The sequence below is a fragment of the Rhinolophus sinicus genome, chromosome 5, assembly GCF_057876585.1.
Source record: "Rhinolophus sinicus isolate RSI-liver-muscle chromosome 5, RSI-T2T, whole genome shotgun sequence".
Taxonomy (NCBI): Eukaryota; Metazoa; Chordata; class Mammalia; order Chiroptera; family Rhinolophidae; genus Rhinolophus; species Rhinolophus sinicus.
In genome coordinates this window covers 43,432,151-43,460,099 of record NC_142505.1, presented here as the reverse complement: position 1 = coordinate 43,460,099, position 27,949 = coordinate 43,432,151, and the positions used below count along the sequence as shown (strand labels likewise).

The 27,949-nt window shown below is 39.9% G+C and overlaps 2 protein-coding genes across 6 annotated transcripts in view; one reads left to right on the top strand and one right to left on the bottom strand.

Annotated features, from left to right (window-relative positions):
* Window positions 1-10,887: 10,887 nt before the first annotated feature.
* EMC3 (ER membrane protein complex subunit 3) lies at window positions 10,888-27,486 on the bottom strand. The gene is made up of 8 exons (XM_019748314.3): window positions 27,162-27,486; window positions 20,035-20,092; window positions 19,604-19,697; window positions 18,096-18,200; window positions 17,283-17,364; window positions 15,455-15,534; window positions 14,567-14,649; window positions 10,888-12,088 (listed from the first exon to the last, which is right to left on the bottom strand). The coding sequence occupies exons 1-8, from the start codon at window positions 27,314-27,316 to the stop codon at window positions 11,960-11,962; spliced, it is 786 nt and encodes a 261-aa protein (XP_019603873.1). The 5' UTR covers window positions 27,317-27,486; the 3' UTR covers window positions 10,888-11,959.
* A 91-nt stretch (window positions 27,487-27,577) lies between these two features.
* FANCD2 (FA complementation group D2) overlaps window positions 27,578-27,949 on the top strand; it is a 51,126-nt gene continuing 50,754 nt past the window's right edge. For 3 of the 5 annotated variants that reach the window (XM_074312999.2, XM_088798416.1, XM_074312998.2), the window contains exon 1: window positions 27,596-27,738. The gene's annotated coding sequence lies outside the window, so the exon portion shown is untranslated. Of the gene's footprint in view, window positions 27,739-27,929; window position 27,949 lie in introns of those variants that run through there. The other 2 variants (XM_088798414.1, XM_088798415.1) reach the window with 2 other exon arrangements.

Genomic DNA, 27,949 nt, shown 5'->3' with positions numbered 1-27,949 from the left:
TCTGGGGGCCCACTACAGAAGTAGGGGGGTACAGATCCCTTCTCTCAGTGTCTCCTGTGACCTCTCTGGTGAGCCTCCTTTGGAGATGCCGGAGATTTCCTCAGCAGGCTCAGAGCTGGTCTGGTCCTCTTCCTTAATTTCCCCAAGGAGGGCGGGGTGTGTGTACTAGGACCACCCATTCATGCCCCTGCAAAATCGCACTGGCCTGACGGTGCCCAATCTCCCAGTCCGAACAGCAGCATCTGACTTCTCCCTGGCTGCCCTCTTTGGAGCCAGGAGCCCCAAGCCCATTGTGTTCCCAAACCATCAGTTGGTAGGGGTTTTGAGATTCCAGACAAAGGCAAGAGAGATTATGATCCCTTTGTCTAGAAGCCAAGATGAAAGCTGATCCTATGGAAAGAAGAGACTGCCTGGGGATGGAGGTGAATGTTAGTGGAGAACATGGAGTGCCAGGTAGAGGTGGGGAGTATCCTGGCTCCAAAAGGGGTGGCTGGGAGATGATTCCAAGTGTATGAGAAGGTGGTCGATAGCTCTGTTTACCAAGCACTTAGTCTGCCAGGAGCTATGCTACACACCTACATGCATTATTATTTTTAAGTCCTCACAACAACCCTATACTTCATTATGCTGTCCTTTTTACAAGCCGAAGCTCAGAGAGGTTAAATAATTTGTTAAAAGTCACACAGCAAATACGAGGCCAAGCTATAAGCCTGACTCTGGAGCCAGTGACACCCTCCCGACCCTCTGGAAGAACCTCAGAGAGGGGAAAAGGAGAGATGAAAATCCTGGGACTTTCAGGTGGCCCCTGCTGTATTAGGAGTTTGAATCTATGAAAATACGCCTCCAACTTGGAACTCTGTTGGGACTTGTTGGGAGCTCCCTCCCAAAATTACCTTGGAAGCTCCCAAAGAAAGAGAGAGAAAAGGAAAAGGCAAAGGTGATGTGTCTGGCCGTGACAAAGTCGGCTTAGACAATGCCCAGGACAGTTGGCTGACATTTTCGTTCTGGCTGGTCGCTTTGGAGTGAGCAAAGAAACAAAATGCAGAACAAGTGGGAGATGGTGTAGCTGGGAGGAACTTCTCTGAGCTCTGCCCACAGTCCTGAACCCTGAGGCATGGAGAGTTACGTTCTTTCACTAAACTGGCCAAATTAAGCCCCCAGAGTTCCTTCAGTCTTCATTCATTCTTTCTCAGATTTTTAGCCTCCACAGATATCAGCTAAATGAACCTAATCTTTTAAGAAAGCTATTTTTTGTTAATAAATATGAGTATCTGGTACATGCTTTAAAATCAGCTATTCCCTGTTCCATTCCCTGTCACTTTCAATTCCTTTCAACTCTTTCTGGCATTTCTGGTTATATTTTTCTGGTTTTATATTGATTTTCTAAGCATCAGATTTATATTGTGAATGTTAAGGTTGTTTTTCAGCGTTAGATTTTATCTGTTGGCTACTACTAAGGAATGTGATTTTGCCTTTATATCACTTTGCACATTTTCCTGTACTGCTTTTGTTTATATCATTATTCTGCATTTATAATACTAGCCATGCAAAACAATTATTCAAGCTAATTAAACACATATTCAGTTAGTATTCAAGTATGCTGTGATTATAATTCCTTTGACAGATAATTCTGTTTTTCCTGGGGTATTACTTGGTTTTTTATTTGTATAATTTTTCTTTATTGCCATTCCCCCAACCCGCGCCCATTTGGCAACCATCAGATTGTTCTCTGTATCTATGGGTCTGTGTTTTGTTTATTCATTTGTTTTGTTTAAATTCCACATATAAGTGAAACTATACAGTTTTTGTGTTTCTCTGTCTGACTTATTTCACTTAGCATAATACCCTCTGGATCCATCCATGTTGTCAAATGGCAAGATTACATTCATTTTATTGCTGAATAATATTCCATTGTGTGTGTGTGTGTGTGTGTTCACACACACATGGTGCCAAAAATATGTATACACATTTTAAGAGAGGAAAACTGTATTAAAATTGTAGTATTCAAGGGCTGGCCCGGTGGCTCAGGTGGTTGGAGCTCCTTGCTCCTAATTCCGAAGGCTGCCAGTTCGATTCCCATATGGGCCAGTGGGCTCTCAACCACAAGGTTGCCGGTTCAACTCCTCGAGTCCCACAAGGGATGGGGGGCTGCACTCCCTGCAACTAAGACTGAAAGAACAACAACTTGAAGCTGAACAGCACCCTCCATGGCTGGGATTGAAAGGACAACAGCTTGACTTGGAAAAAAGTCCTGGAAGTACACACTGTTCCCCAATGAAAGTTCTGTTCCCCTTCCCCAATAAAATATTAAAAAAAAAATTGTAATGCTCAATATATACCGATAACAAAAGATGACTACAAGTCACGTTTGACTTCTGCAATTACAAGAGGCGCTCTAAGTCATTACCATCAGAGTCCAGACACTTGTGATTACAGTGAACTACTGCTTGAGCAACATTGACCAAAAGTGTCCACTTGTACACATTTTTTTGGCATCCCTGGCACATATATATATATATATATATATATATATATATATATATACACACACACACACACACACACACACACACAATGAGAGATGAGGGCATGGAGAGTTAAATATATATAGTTTTTATATATGTATAAAATCTCGGCTAATATTTTGTTGAGAATTTTTGCATCGGATATTGGCCTATAATTTACTTTTTCTGTAATGTCTTTGTCTGGTTTTGGTATCAGGGTAATGCTGGCTTTGTAGAATGAATTTGGAAGCATTTCTTCGTCTTCAATTTTTTGAAATAGTTTAAGAAGGATAAGTATTAATTCTGTTTTGAGTGTTGGGTAGAAATCACCTGTGAAGCCATCTGGTCCTGGCCTTTTATTTGTTGGGAGCTTTTTGATTACTACTTCAATTTCATTTCTAGTAATTGGTCTGTTTAAATTTTTTATTTCTTCCTGGTTCAGTCTTGGAAGGTTATATACTTAGAGAAATTTAACAATTTCTTCTAGATTGTCGAATTTGTTGGCATATAATTGTTCATAGTATTCTTTAATGATTCTTTGTATTTTTGTGGTGTTGGTTGTCATTTCTCTTTCATTTATGATTTTATGTGTTTGGGCTCTCTCTCCTTCCATCTTGATGAGTTTGGCTAAAGCTTTATCAATTTTGTTTATCTTTTCAACCAGCTTAGTTTTCTTTTTCTTTTCTTTTTTAAATTTCTATTGTGTTTATTTCCAATCTTCACTATTTACGTCTTTCTGTTTACTTTGGGTTTTGTTTGTTCTTCTTTTTCTAGTTCCTTTAGGTGTAGAATTTAAGTGTTTTTTTGGGGTAGTTCTTGTTTCTTGAGTTAGGCCTGTATGCCTATGAACTTCCCTCTTAGAATTGCTTTTGCTGCATCCCATAAATTTTGAAAAGCTGTATTTTCATTTCTATTTGTTTCAAGATAGTTTTTGATTTCCTGTTTCATTTCCTCTTTGATCCATTGGATGTTTAGCAGCATGTTGTTTAGTCTCCACATGTGTTTTTTTTTCTTTCAGTTTTTTTCCCATACCGTGTTTCCCTGAAAATAAGACCTAACCGGAAAATAAGCCCTAGCATGATTTTTCAGGATGACATCCCCTGAACATAAGCCCTAATGCGTCTTTTGGAGCAAAAATTAATATAAGACCCAGTCTTATTTTTGGGGAAACACGGTAGTTGATATATTTTTATGCCATTGTGTTCTGAAAAGAGGCTTGATATGATTTCAATCTTGTTGAATTTATTGAAGCTTATTTTGTGACCTATTCTGGAAGATGTAATCTACTCTGGAGGATGTTCCATGTGCACTTGAAAAAAAATGTGTACTCTGCAGTTTGGGGATAAAGTTTTCTATAAATGTCTATCAAGTCAATCTGGTCTAATGTGACATTGAAAGCCATTATTTCCTTATTAATTTTCTGTCTGTATGATCTATCTATTGATGTGAGTGGAGTATTAAAATCCCTTCTATTATTGTTTTACTGTGGATTTCTCCTTTTGTGGATTTCTCCCTTCGTATTCATTAATACTTGCTTTATATATTTAGGTGTTCCTATGTTGGGTGCATAGACATTTACAATTGTTATAGTCTCTTTTTGGGTTGACCCCTTTATAGTTGTGTAATGTCCCTTTTTGTCTTTTTTTTTTTTTTTTTTTTTACGTATGTTGTTTTAAAGTCTATTTGTCTGATATTTTATCCGATATTGCCATCCCAGCTTTCTTTTCATTTCTGTTTGCATGGAATATCTTTTTCCATCCCTTCACTTTAAGTCTTTATGTGTCTTTTGATTTGAAGAGAGCCTCTTGTAAGCAGCATGTAAATGAGTCATTTTTCAAAATCCATTCTGCCACTCTATGTCTTTTTACTGGAGCATTTAATCCATTTACATTTAAACTAATTCTTTCTTTTTCTTTCTTTTTATTAAGGAGGGCGCAGCTTACATGTGGGTATCGAACCGGCAACCTTAGTGTTATCAGCACCACTCTCTAACCAACTGAGCTAACCAGCCACCCCTAAACTAATTATTGATAACTATGTACATATTGCCATTTTGTTAATTGTTTTTACAGTTCTCTCCTGTGTTCCTTTCTTCTTCTCTCTTCCATTGTGGTTTGCTGGTTTACTTTAATGCTTGTTTGAGTTCCTTTCTCTTAATTCTTTGTATATCTTTTGTAGGTTTTGGTTTGTGGTTACCATGAGGCTTATGTATATCATTCTATATCTATAGCCGTCTATTTTAATCTGATAGGCATTTAAGATCAAATATATTCTATAAGGACTACATTTTTACTCCCTCTTCCATGCTTTGTATTATTGATGTCGTGTTTTAGATCTTTTTATGTCGTGTATCCCTTACTGTAGTTTGAGTTGAGTTTGAAACTTTTCATTTCACCTTCTTAGTAGCTTTTTAAATGTCTGATTTGCTGTATTTATTACATATTTGGCTTTTCCTGTGAGATTTTTTTTTTCCTTTCTCATATTATCTTATTTCTGGATATAGCCTTTCCTTTTCTGCTTAAAGAAGACCCTTTAACATTTCTTGTAAAATTTATTTAATGGTGATGAACTCCTTTAGTTTTTGTTTGTCCGGGAAATTCTTTCTCTCTCCTTCAATTCTGAATGATAACCTTACTGGGTAAATTATTCTAGATCATAGGTTCCTTTCTTCCAGCACTTTAAAGATGTCCTGCTATTCTCTTCTTATCTGTCAAGTTGCTGCTGAGAAATCAGCTGATAGCCTTATGGGGTTTCCCTTGTATGTAATTCATTGTTTTCCCTCTTGCTTCCTTCAAGATTGTGTCTTTAACTTTTGCCATTTTAATTACAGTATGTTTTAGTGTGGGTGTCTTTGGGTTCTTCTTGTTTGGAACTCTCTGTGCTTCCTGGACCTGGATGTCCTTTCCCAGGTTAGGAAAGTTTTCAGCCATTATTTCTTTAAATAAAGTTCCTGTTCCTTTCTTTCTTCTCCTTCTGGGATCCCTATAATGTGAATGTTTGAGCACTCGATGTTATCCCCGAGGTCCCTTCAACTATCCTTTTTTTTTTTTTAATTAACTTTTTTCTTTTTGCTATTGTAACTGGTTGATTTCCACTAGTCTGTCTTCCGTGTTGCCAATCCATTGTTCTGTATTAGCTAATCTGTGGTTGATTCCTTCTAATGTATTTTTCATTTTGGTTATTGTGTTCTTCTGGTCAGCTTGGTTCTCTATTATACTTTCTAACTCTTTGCTGAAGTGCCCCCTAAGTTCCTCTATTCCACTCTCAAGTTTGGTGAGCATCCTTATGACCATTTTTTTGAATTCTTTATCAGGCAAATTACTTATCTCCATTTCCTTAGGATTTTTTCTGGAAATATTTCATGTTTCTTCCTTCATTTGAGAGGTAGTCTTCTGTCTTTTCATTTTGACTTTCTGTTTGTTTGTATGAATTAGACAAAATAGTTCTCTCTCCCAGTCTTGAAAAAGTGGCCTTATATAGAAGTGGCCTCTGCCTAGGCTGTGTGTGCCTGGTGTGTCAGGTGGTTTTGGCAGGTCGGTAGGAGCTGAGCTAAGGTTTCCAGGGCACTGGCCTACGAGCCTGAGCAGCTCCCTGGGTGGGGAGGCCAGGTGCGTGCAGTAATGCCGTCGATCCTGCTTGCTCTTCGAAGCCAAAAGGGCTTGGATATGTCTGGGAATGTGCTGTCGTGACCTTGCAGGTAGGCTAGAGCACCTGGATGCAATCCCCACCCACCCTATGGAGGTGGAGGTAAACAATAGCACTCACCACGGCCCACGGAGAGCTCCCACGGCTCCCCAGCCTTCTCTATACAGTCTTTCTCTTGTTGTAGAGAAAGTGGTCTTGTGTGGAAGGGACCTCTCTGGAGGCTCTGTGTGCCAGGTAGTTTTGGGAAGCCAGCTGGAGCTTGGCAGGCACTCACGGAGCCTGGGACACGAGCTTGCCAGGTTGGAGTTGCTCCTGGCAGGGAGGCCAGAGAGGTGTGGTGACACTGTTTTTCCTGTTTATTCCCTTTGTTCGGAGGCAAAATGCTCCGGGCAATGTAGCTGTGAACGGCCTGCTCTGGGGTGATCTTGCAAGTAGACCAAAGCACCCAAAGAGCTCCCACCACCACATCAAAGTGGAGGGGTGTGTAAATAATGGCAGTCACCAGCTCCTCTGGCAGGAGAGTTCCTGCAGCTCCTGGAGGGCTCCCAAGCCTCTCAGCCTTCTCTATTCAGTCTCTTTCTCTTGTTTGTTGTTCAAAAGCTGTTCATTCAGCCCTCAGTTGTCTCGCAGGAGTAACTGTTCTCTCTCTATGTGTATATTTGAGTTTGATCCTGGTGGGGATGAGATCAGCGTCCTCCTACACCACTGCCATCTTGGACCTCCTACTGATGTTTGGTATTTGCTTAATTTTCTATGCATTTATCACTAATTCATTATCCTTAATCTTTCCTTGAAGTGATACACAATCTGAAGATTTGATTTCCCATTCAGATAAGAATATTTTCAAAAAGACTCATGGAATTGTACAGAACAAGCACATGATTTTCTAACATAAATGGCTTGAAAAAAGGGGTGTGGAGGGGATACTGTTATAAAAGAGACTTAAGAGACATAGCAGTCAAATGCCATGTGGGGGCCTTGGTTGAGCTTGTCACTCAAACCAACTGTGCAAAGACATTTTAATATAATGGGGGAAGTCTGAACATGGATTGGGCCTTTGAACATACTAAAGAATGTCTCACTAGGTGAGGTAATGGCATTGTGGGTTATGTTTTTAAAAATCTTTATCTGTTAGAGATACTTAATATTTGTGTGAAATGACAGTGCATCTGGGATTTACTTTTAAAACATTCCAGAAAAAAAAGAGGGGCGTTTGGGAGATACATGAAGAATTGGCAAATATTGATAATTATTAAAGCAGGGTGATGGGTACGTCATCATACTGTTTGCTCCAGTCTTATTTTTGAAATTGTCCATAATAAAAAAATGAAAAATAAGAAAGGAATTCACAAAGAAATGGGAGAAAGGAAAAGGTTGCATGGGGCTGGCCATACATTTTGTGAGCTGATTGCAGAAATAAAACGTTTTATTTACTCGGTACTAGCCCATCTTGGAGGGGCACAGATATAGAACCCAGGTTTTGAACCCTGCTGATTTTCCCAGGCTGTCCCCAGTGAGGCAGAGCCAAAAGGCAAGGAAGGGAGGTGGGGAGGTGGGACCAGCGTGAGAGCAGCCAGTAGGAGGGGTGGCAGGGCCTGGGGGTTAAAGCAAACGAGAGGCTCAGGAACATGCTGGCTGACCCGAGACACCTCTGCACCCAGCTGTCTCCTTGACACTCTCCATCTTCAGTCTGGCTAGCCTACAAGAGCCTGTCATAGCCATGATCATGAGGGTTCTTGTTGTCAGTTGCCAAGGGCTTATGAGCCCTCCCTACCCTTAACAGCTTTAATGAGATATAATTCATAATACATAATAATGAATAATACATAATAAAGTTCACCTTCTTATGGTGTACCACTCAGGTTTTTAGTATATTCACAAAGTTGTGCAACTATCACCACATTCAATTTTAGAACATTTTCATTTCCTCAGAAAGAAACCTGTACCCATGAGCAATCACTCCCTATTCTTCTCCCCCCAAGCCCTGGCAACCACGAATCTACCTTCTCTATGAATTTGCGTATTCTGGATATTTCATAAAAAATAGGATCATATATGTGGTCTTTTGTGACTGGGTTTCATTTAGTGTTTTCCAAGGTTCATCCATGTTGTAGGTTGTTTGCTCTTCATTCCTTTTTATTGCTGAATAACATTGCATTGTATGGACATACCATATTTTATTTGTCATTCATCAGTTGATGGACATTTGGGTTGTTTCCACTTTGGCTATTATGAATAATGCTCGATGAACATTTGTGTACAAATTTTCGTGTGGATGTATGCTTTCATTTCTTTTGGGTATATATCTATGTAGCAGTGGAATTGCTGGATCATAAAGAAACTTTAACTATTTGAGGAACTACCGGACTATTTTCCAAAGTGTCTGCACCATATCTCCTTTCACAGATGGACTGAAGCCCAGAGAGGGAAAGCATCTTATGCAAAGCCACACACTGAGTTACTGCTAGAAAGCAGGAGCTAATCATCTAAATGATCTCAACTCCACTCCCCCTCTCCGCTGACCTCACTACCATCTCACTGTCACCCTAACACCCCCACACCCACTTTATACCTCTATTCCTTTCCCCACCCAGCAGCAAATCCCTGCACATCTATCTCTCACAAGGCTACCCCGCTGCCATGTAAGGATCAAGTTCTCCTCCTGGGGGTGATTTACAAGGTCTCCACCATCTGGCTCTGCTCATGGTATCATCTTTTTTTTTTTGAGTAGCTTTCCTGAGATATAATTAACCTACCAACCATTCCCCCATTGAAAGTGTCCAGCCAGCCCAATGCTCATCATTTTTTATTCTCTACACTTCAGGGTCACTCAGGTCTTATTTGTTTCATGGAAACACCCACCACCTTTGCTTTTGGGGCCTTGCCCACAGTCACCTCTGCTTGGAAGTCTTTCCTTATATAGTTCCTAGTGATCCTTCACATCTTGAGGTGACACTTGTGCTAGGAAGCCTCCCCTGACTGAGTCTGGTTGGATGACTGCAGGACATTCCCATGGCCTCCCTCAGGTCACCCGTCATGGCCTGGGACACAGCAGTCGGAGCCTTTAAGGTTGGGGACTGTGGCTCAATCGTGTGCAGTGTTTGTTGAGTGAATAGAAAAATCTGAAAATATCTAGCATGGCACTGGCCATATGGTAGAAATCCAGGAAATGTTCGCAGACTTCACTGCCTAAGAGGACAGGGGTAGTACTTCCTTTTGGTAACATTCCAGACCGTTTGGGTGATTACAGGGTAGTACTTCCTGTAGGGCATCCTCCCTAGCCCGCCTTCAGTCCTTGTAGTTCAGGTGGGGTTAAGCAGTTCCCGGAATTTGCGCAGGACCCAAATCACGTCAATCACCCTGACTTTTACTGAAAAATTTCAGAAAGGGATGCTTTCTCTTCACTGGGGTTACTGAGCTGGTGTCTCCATGAGACGACAAACTGCCTGAGAATTAAAAAAAAAAAAATTTGAGAAAGGCACTGAGTCCCAATGACATTATCTGAGGCCCTGCCTCCAGCTGTACCTATCGAACAGACCACTGGACATTTTAGTCATGGAGCCAATTTATATTCCTTTTTTAAAAAAATTGCTTAAGCAGGGTGGAGTTCAGTTTCTGTCACTTGCAACTGCAATTATTACTCACACAGTAATCCTCCATGTCTTCCACAAACATACACGTCCAAAACACTCCTTACAGACCAGAGGGACCACACTGATTTTTGTCCCAAGTGCAAGTTTACCTCCTGCCCTCCAACCTGCCATCATTATTTTTGTGAGTTCTGTTGTACAGTCGACTGTCAATATTTAGCCTTCCATGCCATGATCAGGAAGCAGACATTTCAGATTTTCCTAAATGGTTCCGGGTGACAAGGCCAGGTTGATGGAAAAGGTAAAATGCTCACTTAGTAGTTTGATCCAAATTGCACTCCAAGAAGCACCATCGCTCCCTCAACTTGTGTGCTGGTTCTGCGAAGAGCCTGCTAAAACATATTGGACTTTTTCCTTTGACTTGCTGGTGCCTAGGACATGTGCATTTACCACCAACATGATGGGTCAGAAAAGTCTCACATTTTACCCACCCAACTCTGCTACGGGGGAAAAAGACAAACTGCGTAAGGGAAAGAGGCAGAATGAGATGCTGAGGATGCCTTGTAGGAACCAGGGGGACCTCACTATCACCAGTCACTTACTGTATTCCAGCCCAACCTGGACCTTCCCGTATATAGCACGCCACGCCCCACTTCCGGGGGGTATAATGAGCGGCAGACGTTTTAATCTGTAGGCCTTTGCTAGTTCTGTTTCCTCTGCTTGGGATGCCCTTCTGCATTACAGAACTCTTTCAAGGCCCAGGTCAAAGGTTAGCTGTCCTGTGAACCCTGGATCCTTTAGTATTTTGTTCAAGTAACTATTTTAAATATCCGCATTTGTTCTTACCATGGGTCACCATGAACAGGCTTTGGAGGATCTATCAATACCCCTGGGGTCATCTGAGAAATCTGTGTATCTGTGCCCATATGTTACTCTGGAGAAGGGGGTTAGAGCTTCCAACACATTCTCAAAGAGATCCTGTGACTCAAAGAAAGATTAAGAACCACCAGTTTCTTATGTGTCTCTGAGTTAACTGAGGGGCAAGGACCGCTTCACCTTGGACCCTCCAGCACTATTCCACAATAGACACTCGTAACTGTTGTCAGAGGCTGTTAGTGAGCCACAAAGCCAACGCTTTCACAGGCAAGGAAGAGAAAACAGGATGGTTTAATTCGCAGAGTCAAGAGTCGTTTGTTCTTGATTACAGCGTTCAACATGCAAATTATATTCACCTCTTAGTACAGAAATGGCACCCTGCCACTTTCCTGGGAGTTAATCCAGACGGAATTATTCCTGGGCAACCTTAACTATGTGTCTGCCAGCAATCGCCCCCTCTCCCTTCTTACAGCGATACATAAACTCCCTCCGATGCAGAATAACTGGGAAACGCGGTATTTCGTTTAACTGAGTAACCATGTACAGTACAGCACCATTGATTTGTCAATGGATTTGGTGTATTCTGAACTCCAGATCAAGACCTCACGTTATTTAACCGGTCTCTGATGATCCCAAAGGCACTTGAGAATCCGGCAGTGTCTCACGGTCACTGATTTTCGCTGGACAGTATTATGAGATAGAGAAGGTTTGCTGAGTCTGTCCTGGCCCTGGCTATTCAGTCTGAAAAGTTTATTTGAATAAGGTTTTGACACATTTGCTCTTTATGTCATTCTGTAGGCTCAACATAAACAGCAAAGGGAGCTTCACTTTGCTCATCCATAGGTCCTAAATTTTTAGTAATGAAAGTATATTATTTATGTAAAGAAAGTTATAAAAATACTAACAAAAAATTAAAGGTAAAACGTAGGGTGTTTGGATCCCAAGAAAACAGGAGTCTACTGTGGTTAGAAGTCAGGCTGACTACACATAATAATTAGGTGTAACTGACAATGCCTTTTCCAAGACTGTATTTTTATAAAGTTTCATATATTATCACTAGCTTGAGTTTTCCCCCTTTCTCTGACTTTCATTACTAGAGTCACCAGATGGAAAATTTTAAATATTTTAAAAATAGCTGTTTCTGGGTAAGTCACTCAGTAGACATGCCTCGTATGTCCTCTAGTTTCAGACATAAAGGGAACCGGCGCCGACAGGAGAGATCCTTGCGGCACCCCCGCCAGCTCATGCATCCTCCTGTTTATTCCGAGAGGCGCCTGCTCACATGAAAGTTACAAGGGTAAGTGCTACTCCAGGTTCCTGACACAGCTAATCCCTGCTTGATCTTCAAAAAATAGACGTCTGTAATTCCTTTTTGAACATGCCTTCGAAGTGGAGGTCTTTGGCCATGAGCTCCTCTTCAACGTCATCTAGTGCCCACTGGTGATCTGTCAGCTCCAAAGCTTCCCACTCTGTCTGCAAGAAAAGAGAACAGCAGGGCGGGGAGAGGCGGGCTGTTACTCAGAGCTGTGCTGACCCTTCGTGAGCACCTACGCTGGGTGAAGCTCTTTACACGCACAAGCTCATTCAATCCTACGAGGTAGCTGTTGCTGTCCGTCCTGCTCCCTACCACCCCTAATTTACGGACAAGGAGGCTGAAGCTAAGAAAGGTAGAATATTTGTTCAAGGTCACTGGAGATAGTGACGAATTACATTTCTCAAATTGTTTACTAATGCTGAGTACTTTGCCTTTAATTAGTGGACTTTAAAAATATGTTTATGAAATTTAACATGCAATACAAATGTTGGCACATGGGTATGTTTTTTTGTTTTTAAATATAATTCACGTGACATAAAATTCACCCTTTTAATATATGAAATTTACTAGGGTTTAGTATATTCATGAAGATGTGCAACCATCACCACTACCTAATTCCAGAACACTTTGATCAGCAGAAAATGAAACTCCGTATCCAACAGCAGACACTGCCCATTATCCCCCTCTCCCAACACCTGGCACCTACTACTTTCCTTTCTGTATCTCTGGATTCATCTATTTTGGACATTAATATGTGGCCTTTTGTTACTGGTTTCTTTCACTTGGCATGTATTCAAGGTTTCTCTCTGTTGTAGCTTAATTTAGTACTCACCCCTTTTTATGGCTGAATAGTATTTCATTGTATACATTCCATTGTCCATATACTCATATACCAAAATGTTGTTTATCAGATGAACATTTGGATTGTTTCTACTTTTTGACTATTATGAATAGTGCTCCGTACATTCTTGTATAAGTTTTTGTGTGGACTTATGTTTTCAATTCTCTTGCGTTTTTATCTAAGAGTGGAATTGCTGGGTCATATGGCAACTGTTTTTAATTTTTTGAAGAAAGGCTAAAAACTGTTTTCCCAGATGGCTTCCCCACTACCAGCATATAGCAGGGTCCCAATGACTGCACCTCTTTGTCAACACTTGTTATTGTCCATCTTCTTTATTGTAACTATGAGGGGTGGGTATGAAGTGGTATCTCACTGTGATTTTGATTTGCATTTCCCTGATGGCTAATGATGTTGAGCTGCTATTCATGAGCCTATTGGGTACTTGTATATCTTGTTTGGAGAAATGTTTACTTAAAACCTTTGCCCATTTTTTAACTGGGTTTTCTTTTATTGTTGAGTTCTACATTCTGAATACTAGGTCCTTATCACATATGTGATTTGCAGACACTTTTTCCGATTTTGTGGGGTGTCTTTTCACTTTCTTGATGGAGTTCTTTGAAATACAAAAGTGTTCGTTTTGACAAAGTCCCATTTATCTATTTTTCCTTTTGTTGCCTTTTTTTTTTTTTTTAAAGATTTTATTGGGGAAAGGGAACAGGACTTTATTGGGGAACAGTGTGTACTTCCAGGACTTTTTTTAATTTCGGGACTATTGCCATCCTGACAATATTAAGTCTTCTAAGCCATGGATGTTGTTCCATTTATTCAGGTCTTCTTTAATTTCTTTCAGCAATGTTTCGTAATTATCAGTGTACAAGTCTTATATTTTTTTTGTTAAATTTATTCCTCAGTGTTTATTCTTTTTGATACTATTGTAAATGGAATTGTTTTCTTAATTTCAGTTTCAGATTCTTTATTATCAGTGTGTAGAAATACAACTGATTTTTGTATATTGACCTTGTATCCTACAGCTTTGCTGAACTTAGTAGCTCTAAAAGGTTTTTATGTGTGTGTGGATTCCTTAGGATATTCTATATACAAGACCGTGTCAACTAAAAACAAAGATGGTTTTACTTCTTCCTTTCTAATCTGAATGTCTTTATTTCTTTTTCTTGACTAACTGCCCTGGCTAGAACCTCTGGTACGATGCTGAACAGAAGGGCAACAGTGAGCATCCTTATCTTGTTCCTGATCTTCGAGGAAAAGATGTCAGTCTGAGTATGTTAACTGGGGGTTTTTCAGAGATGGTTTTCATGAAGATTAGCAAGTTCCCTTCTAGTTCTACATTTTATGATGAAAAATTAGTGAGATTTTGCTGTATAAAAGTTATACCAGATTTTATAAATTCCAAAATCATTTCATGAAAAGGCTCTAAGTATTGATTTTTTTTAAAAAATGAAATTTATATCTGGTATCTACAGGATCCACAAAAGTTAAAAAATATTCCAATGCTTATCTAGTGGCTCTGACTGGACTGTTTTTATACCTTCATTTATAGTGTGGATTAAATCTGGGTGAGCATTTAAAACCAGTGAAAGTACCAAGAATCTCCAATTTACTTAACAGATGATTCTCTCAGGATTAAGAGAGATGTAAACCAAAATACATTTTTGCTAAATTTAAATCTAAATGATAAAACCATACATACTACACTCCCTTCAGGGAACCCGTCTTTAAAGTAACTCTCCAATAATGCGTTTCAGAGCGTAGGTAAAGCTGGAAGAAGTGAACGTACCTTGAAAGCTTTGTTGGTGTCCGCGGGCATGGCCATGGCTGCTCCCGTCATCTGCTCCTGCATCATCCGTGACTGGTCCGCGGCTGTGCAGTAAGACATGCCTGTGTGAGTGCTGCGGCCCAGCAAGCACGCAACACCCTCGGGGAAGAACAGTCCCCGAGGGTGCTGGGTGCTTGCTGAGCCCTAGCTCAGAACTTACAGATGCTCAGTAGTGAGTTAAAGAACTATATGACAGATTCACTGACTGGCCCTGTCTCACACTGACATGCGAAAGTCGCTTTACCTCTCCTGAAGAATGGGGATGATAACAGCAGAAGAAAGATAATTAAAGGACGCACTGTTCAAATTTAAACAATAACAATAGTCACCAGTTATTGAGCAACTACTATATGTCAAATACTTCACTATGTGCTACCTAATCCACGCTGAACAACAAACCCTGAAGTTAATTACTAAGGGCGCTATTTTACAAACAGTGGCTCAGAGTTCTCAAGTAACTTGCCCGAGGTCCCAGCCATTAAGTAAGACAGCCGGATTGGTACTGGTAAACCCTCTAGTCAATGAACTAACTGATCAAACCAGGGCTTCTTTCAGCTTCAAGTTTACAGGCTTAAACTGCTGGTGCTAGATACCCTGACATGAGGATATCAGACTTTGGGGGACTACATACTGTCCCCATGATTGCCAGGGAGAATTCGGATCTCCAGTTTGACCCTGGAATTTTTAAAACTGTGTCAGAATACCTCAGAAACTTAAGAATAAGTTTAAAGACTGAAGCACGTATTTGACTACGCTAACAAGTAGCATAGCCTATATGATTTTTCTGACCCTGGCATGGATGATTCATCTATTAAAGTATCTGCTGATTAAACCTAATGTGCTCCTTACCATTATCTTGGCCTAGAATCAGAGAGTAGATGCTCCGAAGCCCAAAGACATTGAGGAAGTACCAGGATGCAGAACTCACCCTAGTAAAGCAAAAGTGAAACAATGTAGGTAGTTATGTCAGAATTAACAGTACTTAGCACTTTTCTACACCCAAAGTTGTTCAGAATATGTAAATAAATCACCTGGGGTATGTTATATTCATTCAAAGCACAACCAAAGAAGAAATACAAGTTGTGAAGGGAGTCTTAAAATACTTACAGCTCACTGTAGGCAACTGCTACTTACAGCTATGTAATAAATTCTTCTGCCTTCAGTAGCAGGAACTGAACTCACAACTGGTGTGCTTCCATTTAATCAGAGAATATAAGCTTTGTGTTATTTAATTTTCCTTTCTACATAATGAGTTTTCAAACTCTTTATTATTTTTAATTATAAAAACAATACCACTTGTTGTATATAATAAATGCAAACAACATAGAAGTACACAGAATAAAAATTAAAAGAGGCCACCTGTCCTGAATCCCAGTCTTTAGAAGGAATCACAAGTGGTGGTGGGTTTCACACTTGCAAGAAAGGATGAAAGGTGACTTTCAGGAAATACTTGAATATTGAAAACTGTAGCTACTGGGAAAGCCACTCCAAGTTCTGAACTTTATCGCCAAAGCTTAGGTTTCCCACCTTGTCCCCATAAAATAAATATGCTCCGATGTAATAAAAACTAAAAAAGGAGTATGAGAAATGATACAGACATAGAAAGAATCCACACTTCATTCTAATACTTCGGTCACACAACAGCAGGGGTCTATTCTGGTTTACTCCATCAGGTTGCAGGTAAGTAAACAGCCTATCTGTACATAATGTTGCAGACTTATATCTAACAGTAAGTTAGTTGTATATCTGCGCTCTAGTCTCCTTTGTCCTTGCAAACATGTCAGTCACACACCTGCCCAGATGCGGAGAAAAGATAAAAACGCTTTTCTTTAGCACATGAAATAATAGAATCATGCTACTCGAAATAAGTATAGCTTTTCTCCTCTAGTGGATCTGTGCACAACCAAGGCTCTCCCAGCACCGAGTCTGTCCTACTTTGCTCAAACTGAGGAGTGAGTTAAGGTCACCACTGCTGACCCCATTCATTGCCCATTCTCCTCCACCTCTTGTCTGCCTTCCTTTTTAATGTCAGTCTCTGGGAAGCTATAGATAAAATTGTCGGAAGAGACAATACAAAGAAGTACTGGATTCCAGATGCAGCAGCAGTATTCTAAGAGCTTTTCAGATTTTGGCTTTTATTACTCTGCTATAGAAAACAGAGTGGTAAATAAGACACGAGTGTTGGAGTTGGACAGACTCTGTGGTCAAATCTCAAGTTCCTCCACTTAATTCATAGGGTTGCTATGAGGATAAAATAATATATGGAAAACACCTAGCACAGACTGGTACCAATAAAAACGATGAATGTTATTATTAGCAGTAATATATTTTGGAAAAAAAATAATACAAACACCCACTCCCATAAGCTTCAGGTACTGCCAGAAGGTTTGCCTGGCCAAAGTTCCTGACTTTATCTTTTAACTTTTTGGGAGTGGACACCTTCACCCTTGCACTCCTAAGCCCCAAGCAACTAGAGAAAAGAGGCTGACACATTCCTTCCTGTTGTAAAACTCATGTAAAAGTTGTCATAATCCACCCGTGGCATTTTTGAGCAGTTTCAATGAGAAAAACTCCAAAACTTATTGAGTGTGGTATGCAAACTGGAAATCCTATTCTGTAAGAGATGCCAGTTTTAGATTTTTGTTTGCGTTTTCATTAAGTAAAAGAAAGTTCTTACCAGGATGCATCTAATGTGAGTAGTTCGATTCCTTGCTGTAGCATAGGCTTAAAACGGAGAGTCAGTGGAAATGGGACCTTGGCTGCAGAGAACAAAGAAAAAGTTCACAATCACTTCTAGCTTCTTTATTTTTAGAATAATTTTTTAAGTGTGAATGCATATATTCTTTCGCTGAGAAGGTGGGAACTCTGCCATACGGAATTTGGTAAGGATTACATAAAGAAATGTGTGTTACTTTCTGAAGCAACAGTCAAATGTCACTCTATTATAGTTCTTCGAACAACACCAGCTTCTCTATGGCTTAAGAAGCAGGGACTCAAACTGAGCCGTGACCTAAAATCTCAAAAGAAACTCTCACTAATTTGTTAACCTGAAGTGGAATATATACACACAGAGAACTACATTACTAAGAAACCAAATTAATTCAAATCAAATCAACTTATAAACAAATAGACTAACGACTCACCCCAACACCTAGAAAATGAAGTCAAAATAGAAACAGGCTTCCCTTCATCCTACTCAACTAGAACACTAAATTAGTTTCGGATATAAACTAGCAAGTCACTCATTTGAAAACCTATTGGTGTAAAAAAAAAAGAAAATCCACATTATTAACTTAGAATCAGTTTGCAATAAGAGCCATAAAATCATAGCATATTAAATTTTTTTGCTTCAAAGAATGTTACCAGTCTCCACTAGAGAATACAGGACCCATATTTCAGTGTCTCAGCAGCACGTGGGTATCTCTGAATCAAGATAAGGGAAAGGTGCACCGATGAGATAAACCTCAAGTCTTCTAGGTCTGTAACTTACTTGTGACAAAGCCTGAAAATGTCATGTTGATCCATCCACCAATAAGAATCATAGGGAGAACATTTGTTACATTGCCTTTCATCATGTCTGTGAGCATAGTGGGATCTAAGACAAAAACACAAGACACCACTGCATTTTACAACTGTTGGTAGGGACTTCTCCAATTTTCTGAACACTTTTAATTTATTTGATAATTAAATACAAGTTCATTGTAAAAAATCAAAATGACATACAAACAGGATGTAGACAGTTCTTCGAGCTCACTCTCTAAGCAATTTTAGCTGTTTGTTGCATATCCTTCCATCTTTTTATTTACACACACACACGAATAACAGTTTCTATATATACACAACAGAGGGATGCTATGCTTATTATTCTGCTTAATTTTAAAAAGTTAATATAGTGTGAATGGTATTTCCACATTGATCTACTGTCTCTCATTAGTTTCAGTGTCTGCATAGGAGTCCACAGTGTGGTTTTAGTCATCACTGTTGGATGGACCTTCAGACTGTTTCCAATTTTTTCTTTTTGCCAACAAACAATGCTGCCGACAACTACCTTGTACATAAATCTGCGTGTTTATGTATTTCTGTAAGAGATACTCTTAAAATTTCTAGATCAAGGGGTTTGAACATTTAGAATTGACAGATATTGTCAGATTGTCCTTCAACAACAGTGAGAGGGCCCAACTTCCCATGACCTTGACAGTAGCAGCTTTGGTCAAGCTTTTCAATCTTTGACATTTGATGGGCTAAAAAGGACATCTTGTTTTAATTTACATTTCATAGATTGTAGTTAGGTCAAGTATCTTTTCATATATTTATTGGTGTTTTGTTTCTTGTAGGTCTTCTAAAAGACTTACTAAAATCAATTCTAGAACCTTCTGTCTGGGTTTAAAATTGTTGGTTATCTTACCTAAAGAAATGGGTACTAAAGTGAGAGGACAGTCAACACACAACAATAAATTATTTTGTTTTACTTCAGTGATGCTGTGTTTTTCACGTGGCTGGGATCAGTGGCAGTAAGAAATCTATTAGAGCAAAAACTGTAGGGTGAGCCAAGCAGTCATGTCTGACAAAGAAATGCCTCGTCTAGGGAAGTAGTGAGAGCTCCTCCTCATCCAGGCAGAAGCTGGGTGACCATCTGTCAGCAACAGGAGCCAGGCACTGGGTGGGCTGGAAGTTTTTCCAACGGTACTCCCCAGAGCCCTGGGTCCTGAGGAACAGCAACAGGGAGAGACCCAGGCACAATGGCTTTAGTCTCCCCAACCCCTCAGCCGAGAGCTCTTATTTTTCATCCACATTATTATACACTGGGGTTCCCAGAAGATTTATTTGAAAAAGAGAACTCCACATCTGTAGATCCCTGTACTAGGTGATCTCTCAAGTCCCTGAGATTATTGTTTTCTACAATTTAACAATTAGATCAAACGACAGCCTTCCTGTCCCTCCTACCCCCACTCATGTTAAAAATCTTCCTCAAAGAATGAGAGAAGGGAATAAACATACCAGTCATAGGAGAAGGAGGCACTACCTTCCTTTTAGTTTTTTTGAAAAATCCATCCTCCGGATTGTTGAAGTAATATTTTCGTGTCAAGAAAGACTAGTAGAAAAAAAAGAGCTTTTTAAGTCTTAAAACTGTGACATAGCAAATTGTCAAATTATTCCCCAGACGTTTAGTCAAAAGGCCCTTGGAATATGCTGTTACACTCAGAGCTGGCAGCCTACTTGGCAGTTGAACTGACATTTTAGCTGAGTCACATTTAAAAACAATTTCCTAAGAAAGGTGAGGTCACAATGACAGCAAACACCACCAGGCCAGTTTAATTCCCAACTTGCCAGCCTTCAGTTTTCCCCAAAGAATCCCCTTATAAAACATTCAGATATCTACTGCCCTCAACAGTGAATTGTGGGGCTTTTAATAAAAGATAAATGAGTACCTGTTTGGGAATGTATTTTCCATTTTCCCTGAGGACTCTGCTTCGAATTAGGACTTGACTGAAAAATACAACCAAGACAATGAGATTTTTAAAAGTGAAACACTAGAAGAAAATGAGAGAATAAAGTAGGAGACCTATTTAAACACAAGAGAGGGCCTATTTGGAAACAGTCCTATGCGGAAACTTTTTAAACCACAAGTACCCTTAAAACCAATCTAACATATTTAACCCCAAAATCAGGTTTTCAAGAGAGCATTTTTCAGAAGTGACTGTGTTTCTGAATAAACAAAGATTTCTGAGGAAGGCACATTTGGAACATTCAGCTACTTCTTACTTTATAATGAGCTAAGAAGGAACTTTTTCTGAGTGAAAAAAAGCAGCAGTTGGATGTTACTCAGAAGACTTGGGGGCAGGAGGAGGGAGGAAGGGTGAGAATTGAAGAAGGAACTTTTTAAATGCCACAGAGAAATGAGTACAGTACTTCAGAAGGTTGTTATCTGACAGACAACAAATAGAAATGCCAACCAGGATTCGGACTGTTATTAAGCTCTCAATAAACATTAACTGAATTAATAAATGAAATTATTTGGTGATATTTGAACACAAGTTACCATTAAAGGTAATAGAGTGCAATACCACAAGTGGCTGGTGCCAAGAACAGTGATCAAAATACTAATAGGTTTTCAAAAGTTGTTTTAATTGGGGGGTGGGGGGAGTCTCCTCTGGTTAATGGAGCTCCGCCTTGAAAAGTGCAAAAAAAAATAAATAAATAAACAACTATAGACAGAAACAAATGCAAGAAAACTGCTTGGTTCTCTCTTCTCCTCAGTACAAACCACCTGCTCTAAGCAGTTGGTCAGTACCCTTAGGGTCTCCTTGCCACCTTATGAATATTCTAGCTTCTCCATATGATGGCAATTCTCCAATGCCCCTCTCCTTCACCAATTCTACCCCAACGTGACTTAATACCTTCTTCAAGCCCCACTTTCTCCATGAAACACTCCATGAAACTCTTCTTCAACCCTACCTTTTCTGTGAAACTCTCCAGGAAGACTAGAGAAAATTCCTTGGCGCCCTCGTGGAATTCTCTGGTCTTCCTCTTCCATGCCTCGTCATACTATACAGGTGTCTGCTCCACACAGGCGTACAGAGGTGACATGTAATATGTTCTGTTCCCTGTGAGCTACTCTAACGCTAGTCAAAGTGCGGCGTATGTACCAATACTGGTCTGTGATAAGTAGACACTGTACTTTATTTGTGATACTGAGTAAGTGTTTAGAAACTTTTACAGTAATCTGACGTTGTCACATTATCTAAATATCTGATCAAAATATTTTATAAGAGTATCAGTCTGTGATATATTGGGAATTTAAAAACCAAAAAACTGGTCCTTCACCACTGACAGTTTGAGCAGCACTGGGTCTAGAATATTGGGTAAAAATTTAAGCTCTGGAGTTGGACAGATGGGTTCAAATCCTGGCTCTTTCACTTCTTAGCTAGTGAACTTGAGGGAGTCGTTTAAGTTCCCTTCTTAGTGAACTTGGGTGAGTCATTTAAGTTTCCTATGCCTCCATTCATATTCTGTACAATAACAGATTTATCCTCATTGAACAAATACTTCTTGAGCTTCTAAGTGCCAAAAAGCAAATATCTCATGAAGGTTCAAGTCTAGTGGGGGGAGAAAGATAGTAACTAAATAACCACAGGAATAAATCTGAAATTTACCTTTTATAGCCTGTGAAGGAGAGATGGATGGTATGATGGGAATGTACAAGAGGAGGATCTGAGCAAGTATGAGAAAGCAAGGTCTTGGGGAAGGCTTTGCTGAGGTTGTATGATTACGTTGGAATCTTAAGAATGAGTAGAGATTACCTTGACAAAGTGCTGGAGAGAACAGCATGGGCAAAAGTCCTGTGGCAGTACTAAGCACCATGTTTCTCTGAGGATCTGAGAAAAGGCCATAAGGCTCGAAGAAAGAGAACTTCAGAAAGTGTGGTGAAAACGAGGCTTGAGAGGAGAGGCTATACGAGGCCATGTAGGACCCACTGTATTTTCTTTTTAATTGTGGCAAAAATCACGTAACATAAAAATTACCATCTTAACTATATTTAAGTGTACAGTTCAGTGCTGTTAAGTATATTCACATTGTAGTAAAACAGATCTTCAGAACTTTTTCATTTTGCAATCCTGAAAGTCTATACCCACTGAACAATAACTCCTCTTTTCTCTCATTCCCAGCGCTCAGTAACCACCATTCTACTTTCTGTTTCTATTAATTTTAGTATTTTAGATATCTCAAGTGAAATCATACAGTTACTATCGTTTTGTGCCTGGTTTATTTTACTTCACATAATGCCCTTAAGTTTCACCTATGTTGTGCATGTGACAGGATTTCCTTCCTTTTTAAGGGTCCCATGTATTTTAATCTTTATCTTAAGAGCAAAATTTTAATCTTTATCTTAAGAGCATCCCCTTGTTGGGGATGTCAGTTGGTACAGCCATTATGGAAAACAATATAGAGGTTCCTCAAAAAAATAAAAATAGAACTACCACATGATCCAGCAATTCCACTTCTGGGAATATATTTGCAGGAAACAAAACCACTACCTCGAAGAGCTATCTGCACTCCCATGTTCACTGCACCATTATTCACAATAGCCAAAATATGGAAACAACCTAAGTGTCCATTGACATATGAATGGATAAAGATGATGTGGTGTATACATGTATACACAATGGAATATTATTTGGCCATGAGGAAGAAGGAAATCCTGCCATTTACAACAACATGGATGAACCTAGAGGACATTATGCTAAATGAAATTAGCCAAATAGTGTATGATCTCACTTATATGGAGAATATATATATATATATATATATAAAAGTTGCAGTCATAGAAACAGAAACTAGAAGAGTGGTTACGGGGGGGTGTAAGGGAGATGGGGAGATGCTGGTCAAAGGGTGTAAGACTTCAGTTATAAGATGAATAATCTCTGGAGATTTAACATACAACATGGTGACTACAGTTGTTAATAAAACTGCATAGTGTGCTTGATACAGACCTTAAGTGTTCTCACCACCAAAAAAAAAGGTAACTATGTGCAGTGATGTATGTGTAATTATCTGGATTGTGGTCATCAATTCACAAAGTATACGTCTGTCAAATTGTTACATTACACACTTCATTTCGCTGTAAAATGGACTGAAATGATGACATGGGTGAACCTTGAAAACATTATGCTAAGTGAAATGAGCCAGACACAAGATGACAAATATTGTCTGACTCCACTTACATGGGTACCTAGAATAGTCAAATTCATAGTCAGAAAGCAGAATGGTGGTTACCAGGGGCTGCGGGGAGGAGAGAATGGGAGTTATTATTAACTGGTTCAGTTTCTGTTTGAGATGATAAAAATATTGCGGAAGTGGATGATGGTGGTTGATGGTTGACAACTATGTGCGTGTACTTAACGACACTAAGTTACACACTTAAAAACAGTTAAAATGGTCAATTTTGTTATATTTTAGCACAATCTATTGTTAAAAAAAAAGACAAAAGGGAAATACTAAATGATTTTAAGCTGAGTTCTTCGTATATATTATCTCATTTAAAGTGATTACCACTGTACTTGGCACGTCCTAAGCACAAAATCAATGGTATCCATTATTTTCTTTTTGCATGTTTTATCCCTTGGACTGAAACTTCCTGAGTAGGGTCTTGACCTTGTCTTATTTTGTACCCACAGGACAGTGCAGGGCACATGGTAGGTCATCAGCAAAAATTTGTTCACTGTAGATAATTCAGGACTTCAACAGGCACTGTGATCAATGGAAATTCAACTAAATCTCCCATATGCTGATGAGCAATTTTGTAGAACTGGGGTTGAGAATCATGATTTTGAGGCATTTCAACCCTGAATTAAGGCAAGCTTAAATTATCCTGTATGTTATAAACTCTGAGGTCTGCAAATTCTACAAGAAAATTTTAATTTTGCATTTTCATTTCCATTAATATCTAAAAATAAGTCCTTGCACTGGTTATAAAGATAAAGCTTCTCTTTGTAAGTGGTAATTTGCAACTGAAAAACATTTCTTAAAACTTTGGTTTTTAAAGTCAGTATTTCTCAAACTGAAGTTCCACATGCTTAAAGATCTGGTTTTTTTCCCCTTTCCAAAGAGTTAGTATACTTTTGAAGCTTGAGAACTACTTTTTACATACACGTTATCCTCAAATATAGTCTAATCTATTTTGTTCGTGTATTTTTCAGTTTTGGTTTAATATGTTTTAGAAAAATTTTAGTAAGTTCTGAGGCAATAAAAGCTTAATAATTTATGAAACTCAATGTCCCATTTTGTGATCATTTAGGCCACTGGAAACTTATACTGTATTTAGAGGGATATTTTACAATTAAAAAACATCTTTTGCCTTGGACTTTGGGCAGTTCAGAATCACGTGCTCAGCAATCTACCCAAGTTCAAACGATGACCTGGTGGGGTATAGTCATATCAAGTCAGAGCTGGCATGACCCAGACACCTTACTTAAGGGATGGAGCAATTACAATGGAGATGTAGTTTTCTCTAAAGCAGTGGTTCTTCATGGAGGTAGTACTGCCCTCTAGGGGGCCTTATGGAAATCTGTGGAAATTTTCTGGGTGTCAAAAGGATGGATTGGAGAGGAAAGAGCACAAAACTGTCATTTGTTAAGGATAAGGGATGCTAAGTATCCCTCAGTGCTGGGGACAGTTGTGAAATACAAAGAACTGTCCCATGTCTCACACTCCTTTTGATATCTCACCAAATTGTTTTTTATTATCTTAAACCTCAAACTTAATTCCATTTTTTTGTGTTGCAGGGAGGGGAGATGATTTTTTTATATACTCAATTTCCAGTTATACAACCACCGAGTAAATATAGGGAAAATTGCACTTTGTTTTGTTCAGAACTTTATCAAGAGTAGTTCACCATTCAGGAAAATCACATCCAAGACAGAACTGCCTTCTGTGATATCTAAGTAGCTAACACACTGTATCAGCCTACAATTGAATCTGTCCCAATTGTAGTGATTTTATAGCTAAGTGATTGCATCTGACTTCTCCATTACATCTTTTAGGACCACTGTGCACAAGCACTTATGAAATAATTATTTTATTTTTATTTCTCCTGACTGTTACACTAGAGCAGGGGTGTCCAAACTGCAGCCCGCTGGCCAACTGCGGCCCGCAATCCATTTTTTATTGGCCCGCAGCAAATTCCAAAAATATATTTAGTTTACTTAAATAAACCAGGTGAGGCAATATGTACTTCACCTCGAGTGGCCAGGCTGTTTGTGTATTTTACCTCATATGGCCCTTGGTGAAAACCGTTGAAAAAATTTGGACACGCCTGCACTAGAGCATTGTTTTTTTTTGTTTGTTTGTTTTGTTTTGTTTTTTAATGTTATTGTATGTAGAGTGCATCAACTGTGAATTTCATTTTGGGTTAGAAAAGGTAGCTTTGGGTCTGATATCATTTAGAACCATCACTCTGAAATCACATGGTGAATCGGGAGCAAAAAATGGTGGTAGAGAATCTATGACAGTAGGAATTGTGGTCAAGAGAATTTAATTTGGGAGTGAGACTGGGCTGGGTTCAAGTATAGGCACAATATTTTACTATTGTGGTTATTTTGGGAAGGCTACTTAACTTTTCCAGGCTTCCTTTTTTTCTTCAATTGTAAAAATGGGTTCAGGATTATCTCAGTTTCAGTTTGAGGATAAAATGAGAACAATTTATTGGCGTCAATAAATAAATACTGTCTGAGTTCTCTCCACTTTGCATCTTTCTATAGTTTTCCCTTCTGTGTTGAACTGACTTCTTAAGGTTATCTCCAGGTTGGTTCTAACCAGTTCTGAACTTACGCCACAAAAAAATAATTGAGTGGCTACTGTAACGTAGTAGAAAGAGCTTCAGACTTGGGAACTAAAGACTTCGCTTCAAGTCCTGAATGTCACTATATATGTGACCATGAAACCTCTTAAGCCTCAGTTTCTATAAAATGGGACACCATCTACTCTGAATTTTAAATAAGTTAATGAATATAAGTGCTTAGCATAGTGCTTGGCATAGAATAAGTGCTTAATAAATGTTGGTTTATTATTATTCTCAGCATAATTGGGAAGCACAACTGAAAATGACAAAGCAGTGCTTGGCAAACTTCAGTCATTCTCATTCCTTGGTTATGATTATCTTATTAACCTAGAACTTGTACTATTAAAAACTTAGTATTTCTTATATATCAACTTTTTTACTTATATAGGTTTTAAATCTTTAAATTACCAGCAAATGGAAAACCAGTATTACTTGCCACAAATAGAAAGTAACTAGTAACTATAATAAAAACAAAACATTATTAAACATAGGTAGACACTGTTGTCTGTGGAAAGTTGAGCCAGAGACTTGCCCTTTGTTAAAATGGGAGATTAATAATCAATAGGGAAGTGTTAAAAACATAATAGCATTTACCTGAGATAGTCTCTGAAAATAATCAGAACGATTGACTGAAAATGGTTTTTAATATGGAGGGAGCACAAGTCTAGATACCACCTAAAATCATCTCAAATTACCTCCCTCTCTCCATAGATAAATACTGTAATGAAACAGAAGAGGAAGAAATCGCCTCCATTCCAGTAGAGGAAATGATAATTACAACCCCTCACATCTCTATGGCAGTTTTACGTTTGCCAAGCAGTTGGTTATTTGGTATCTCAGCTGACCACCATAGTAGTTTGGTAAAACAAGTATAATCACACCCACCATATCTGTAGTTCATAGATAAGCCGAGGATTTGCAATTAGCCTAACAATATTAACAGCAACATTTTTTTGAACACTTAGTTCGTCCCAAGCCCAGTACTAAAGCCTTTATAGATATCATCTAAAATTTAATCCCCAAGCCTACTCTATGAGGCATGTCATGTTGTCATCCCCACTGTACAGATGACGAAAGTGAAACAGGTAACTGAGCTCAGGTCACCCAGCCAGTGGGGGTGCGATGTGAACATCGGGAGCGAATTGACAGAATAATCCCTGCACTTTCTTGCCCAAGGTCACGGGGGAGTGAGGTCGTAGGATCCAGGAGAGCGCTGACCTGTCGGAGACTTGTTCCTGGGTGAGCTTCTTGTCGCTCTGCAGCAGGATGGACACGTAGTGGCGGATCATGCCCACGAAGAAGGTGATAATAACGATGGGAAGGACCACCCAGAGGCGGATGTTGGAGTCGAGCAACAGCTCCGGCCCCGCCATCTTCACAGAGCGCCCGGCCAGGTATAGGCGGGTTTCTCTTTCCCCCGGCGCGCGGGACCCCCTTCGAGTTCGTCTCCGGGCCTCCTCACACCCTCAGCGCAGCTGGCCCGGGACCCTTCCGCAGCCTGGGCTTCGCCGCACTGCCCCCAGCCGGGCCCCGAGGCCGCCCACTTCCGGCGCGGAAGGTTGCAGTCCCGACGCGGCGCGCCTCGGTGACGTCAAGGTCGCGTCGAGACGGGCGGGAAACTCGAAAACGAGGGGCGGCGATAGCTTGCGGGCGGTGAGTGGAGCACAGGTCGTCGTCTCTCGAGGCCCCGCTCTCCCGCGGCCTGCTGTCTAGGCCCCGGCAGAGCTCGGTCTTACCCTCCGGGGCCCCGCGCCCTGAACTTCCTCGTCTGTTCTATCGTGGGATAGTCCCCCAGGTACCTCCTTGCGTCGTTAAGGTGACGAAATAAGAAAGGCTTTTATCCCCAGCCCCTCCCCGAATCGCCTGGGCCGGGCATCGGCCCCATCTCGGGTCTTTTAGGCTTCTCTGTAAATGAGAAGGTAGAGCACGGTTAAGGGCGAGCCCTGAAGTCAGCGGGCCCCGACTTGCCCTAGTTTTTCCGCCTGCAAAGTGACTGATAATGGTTG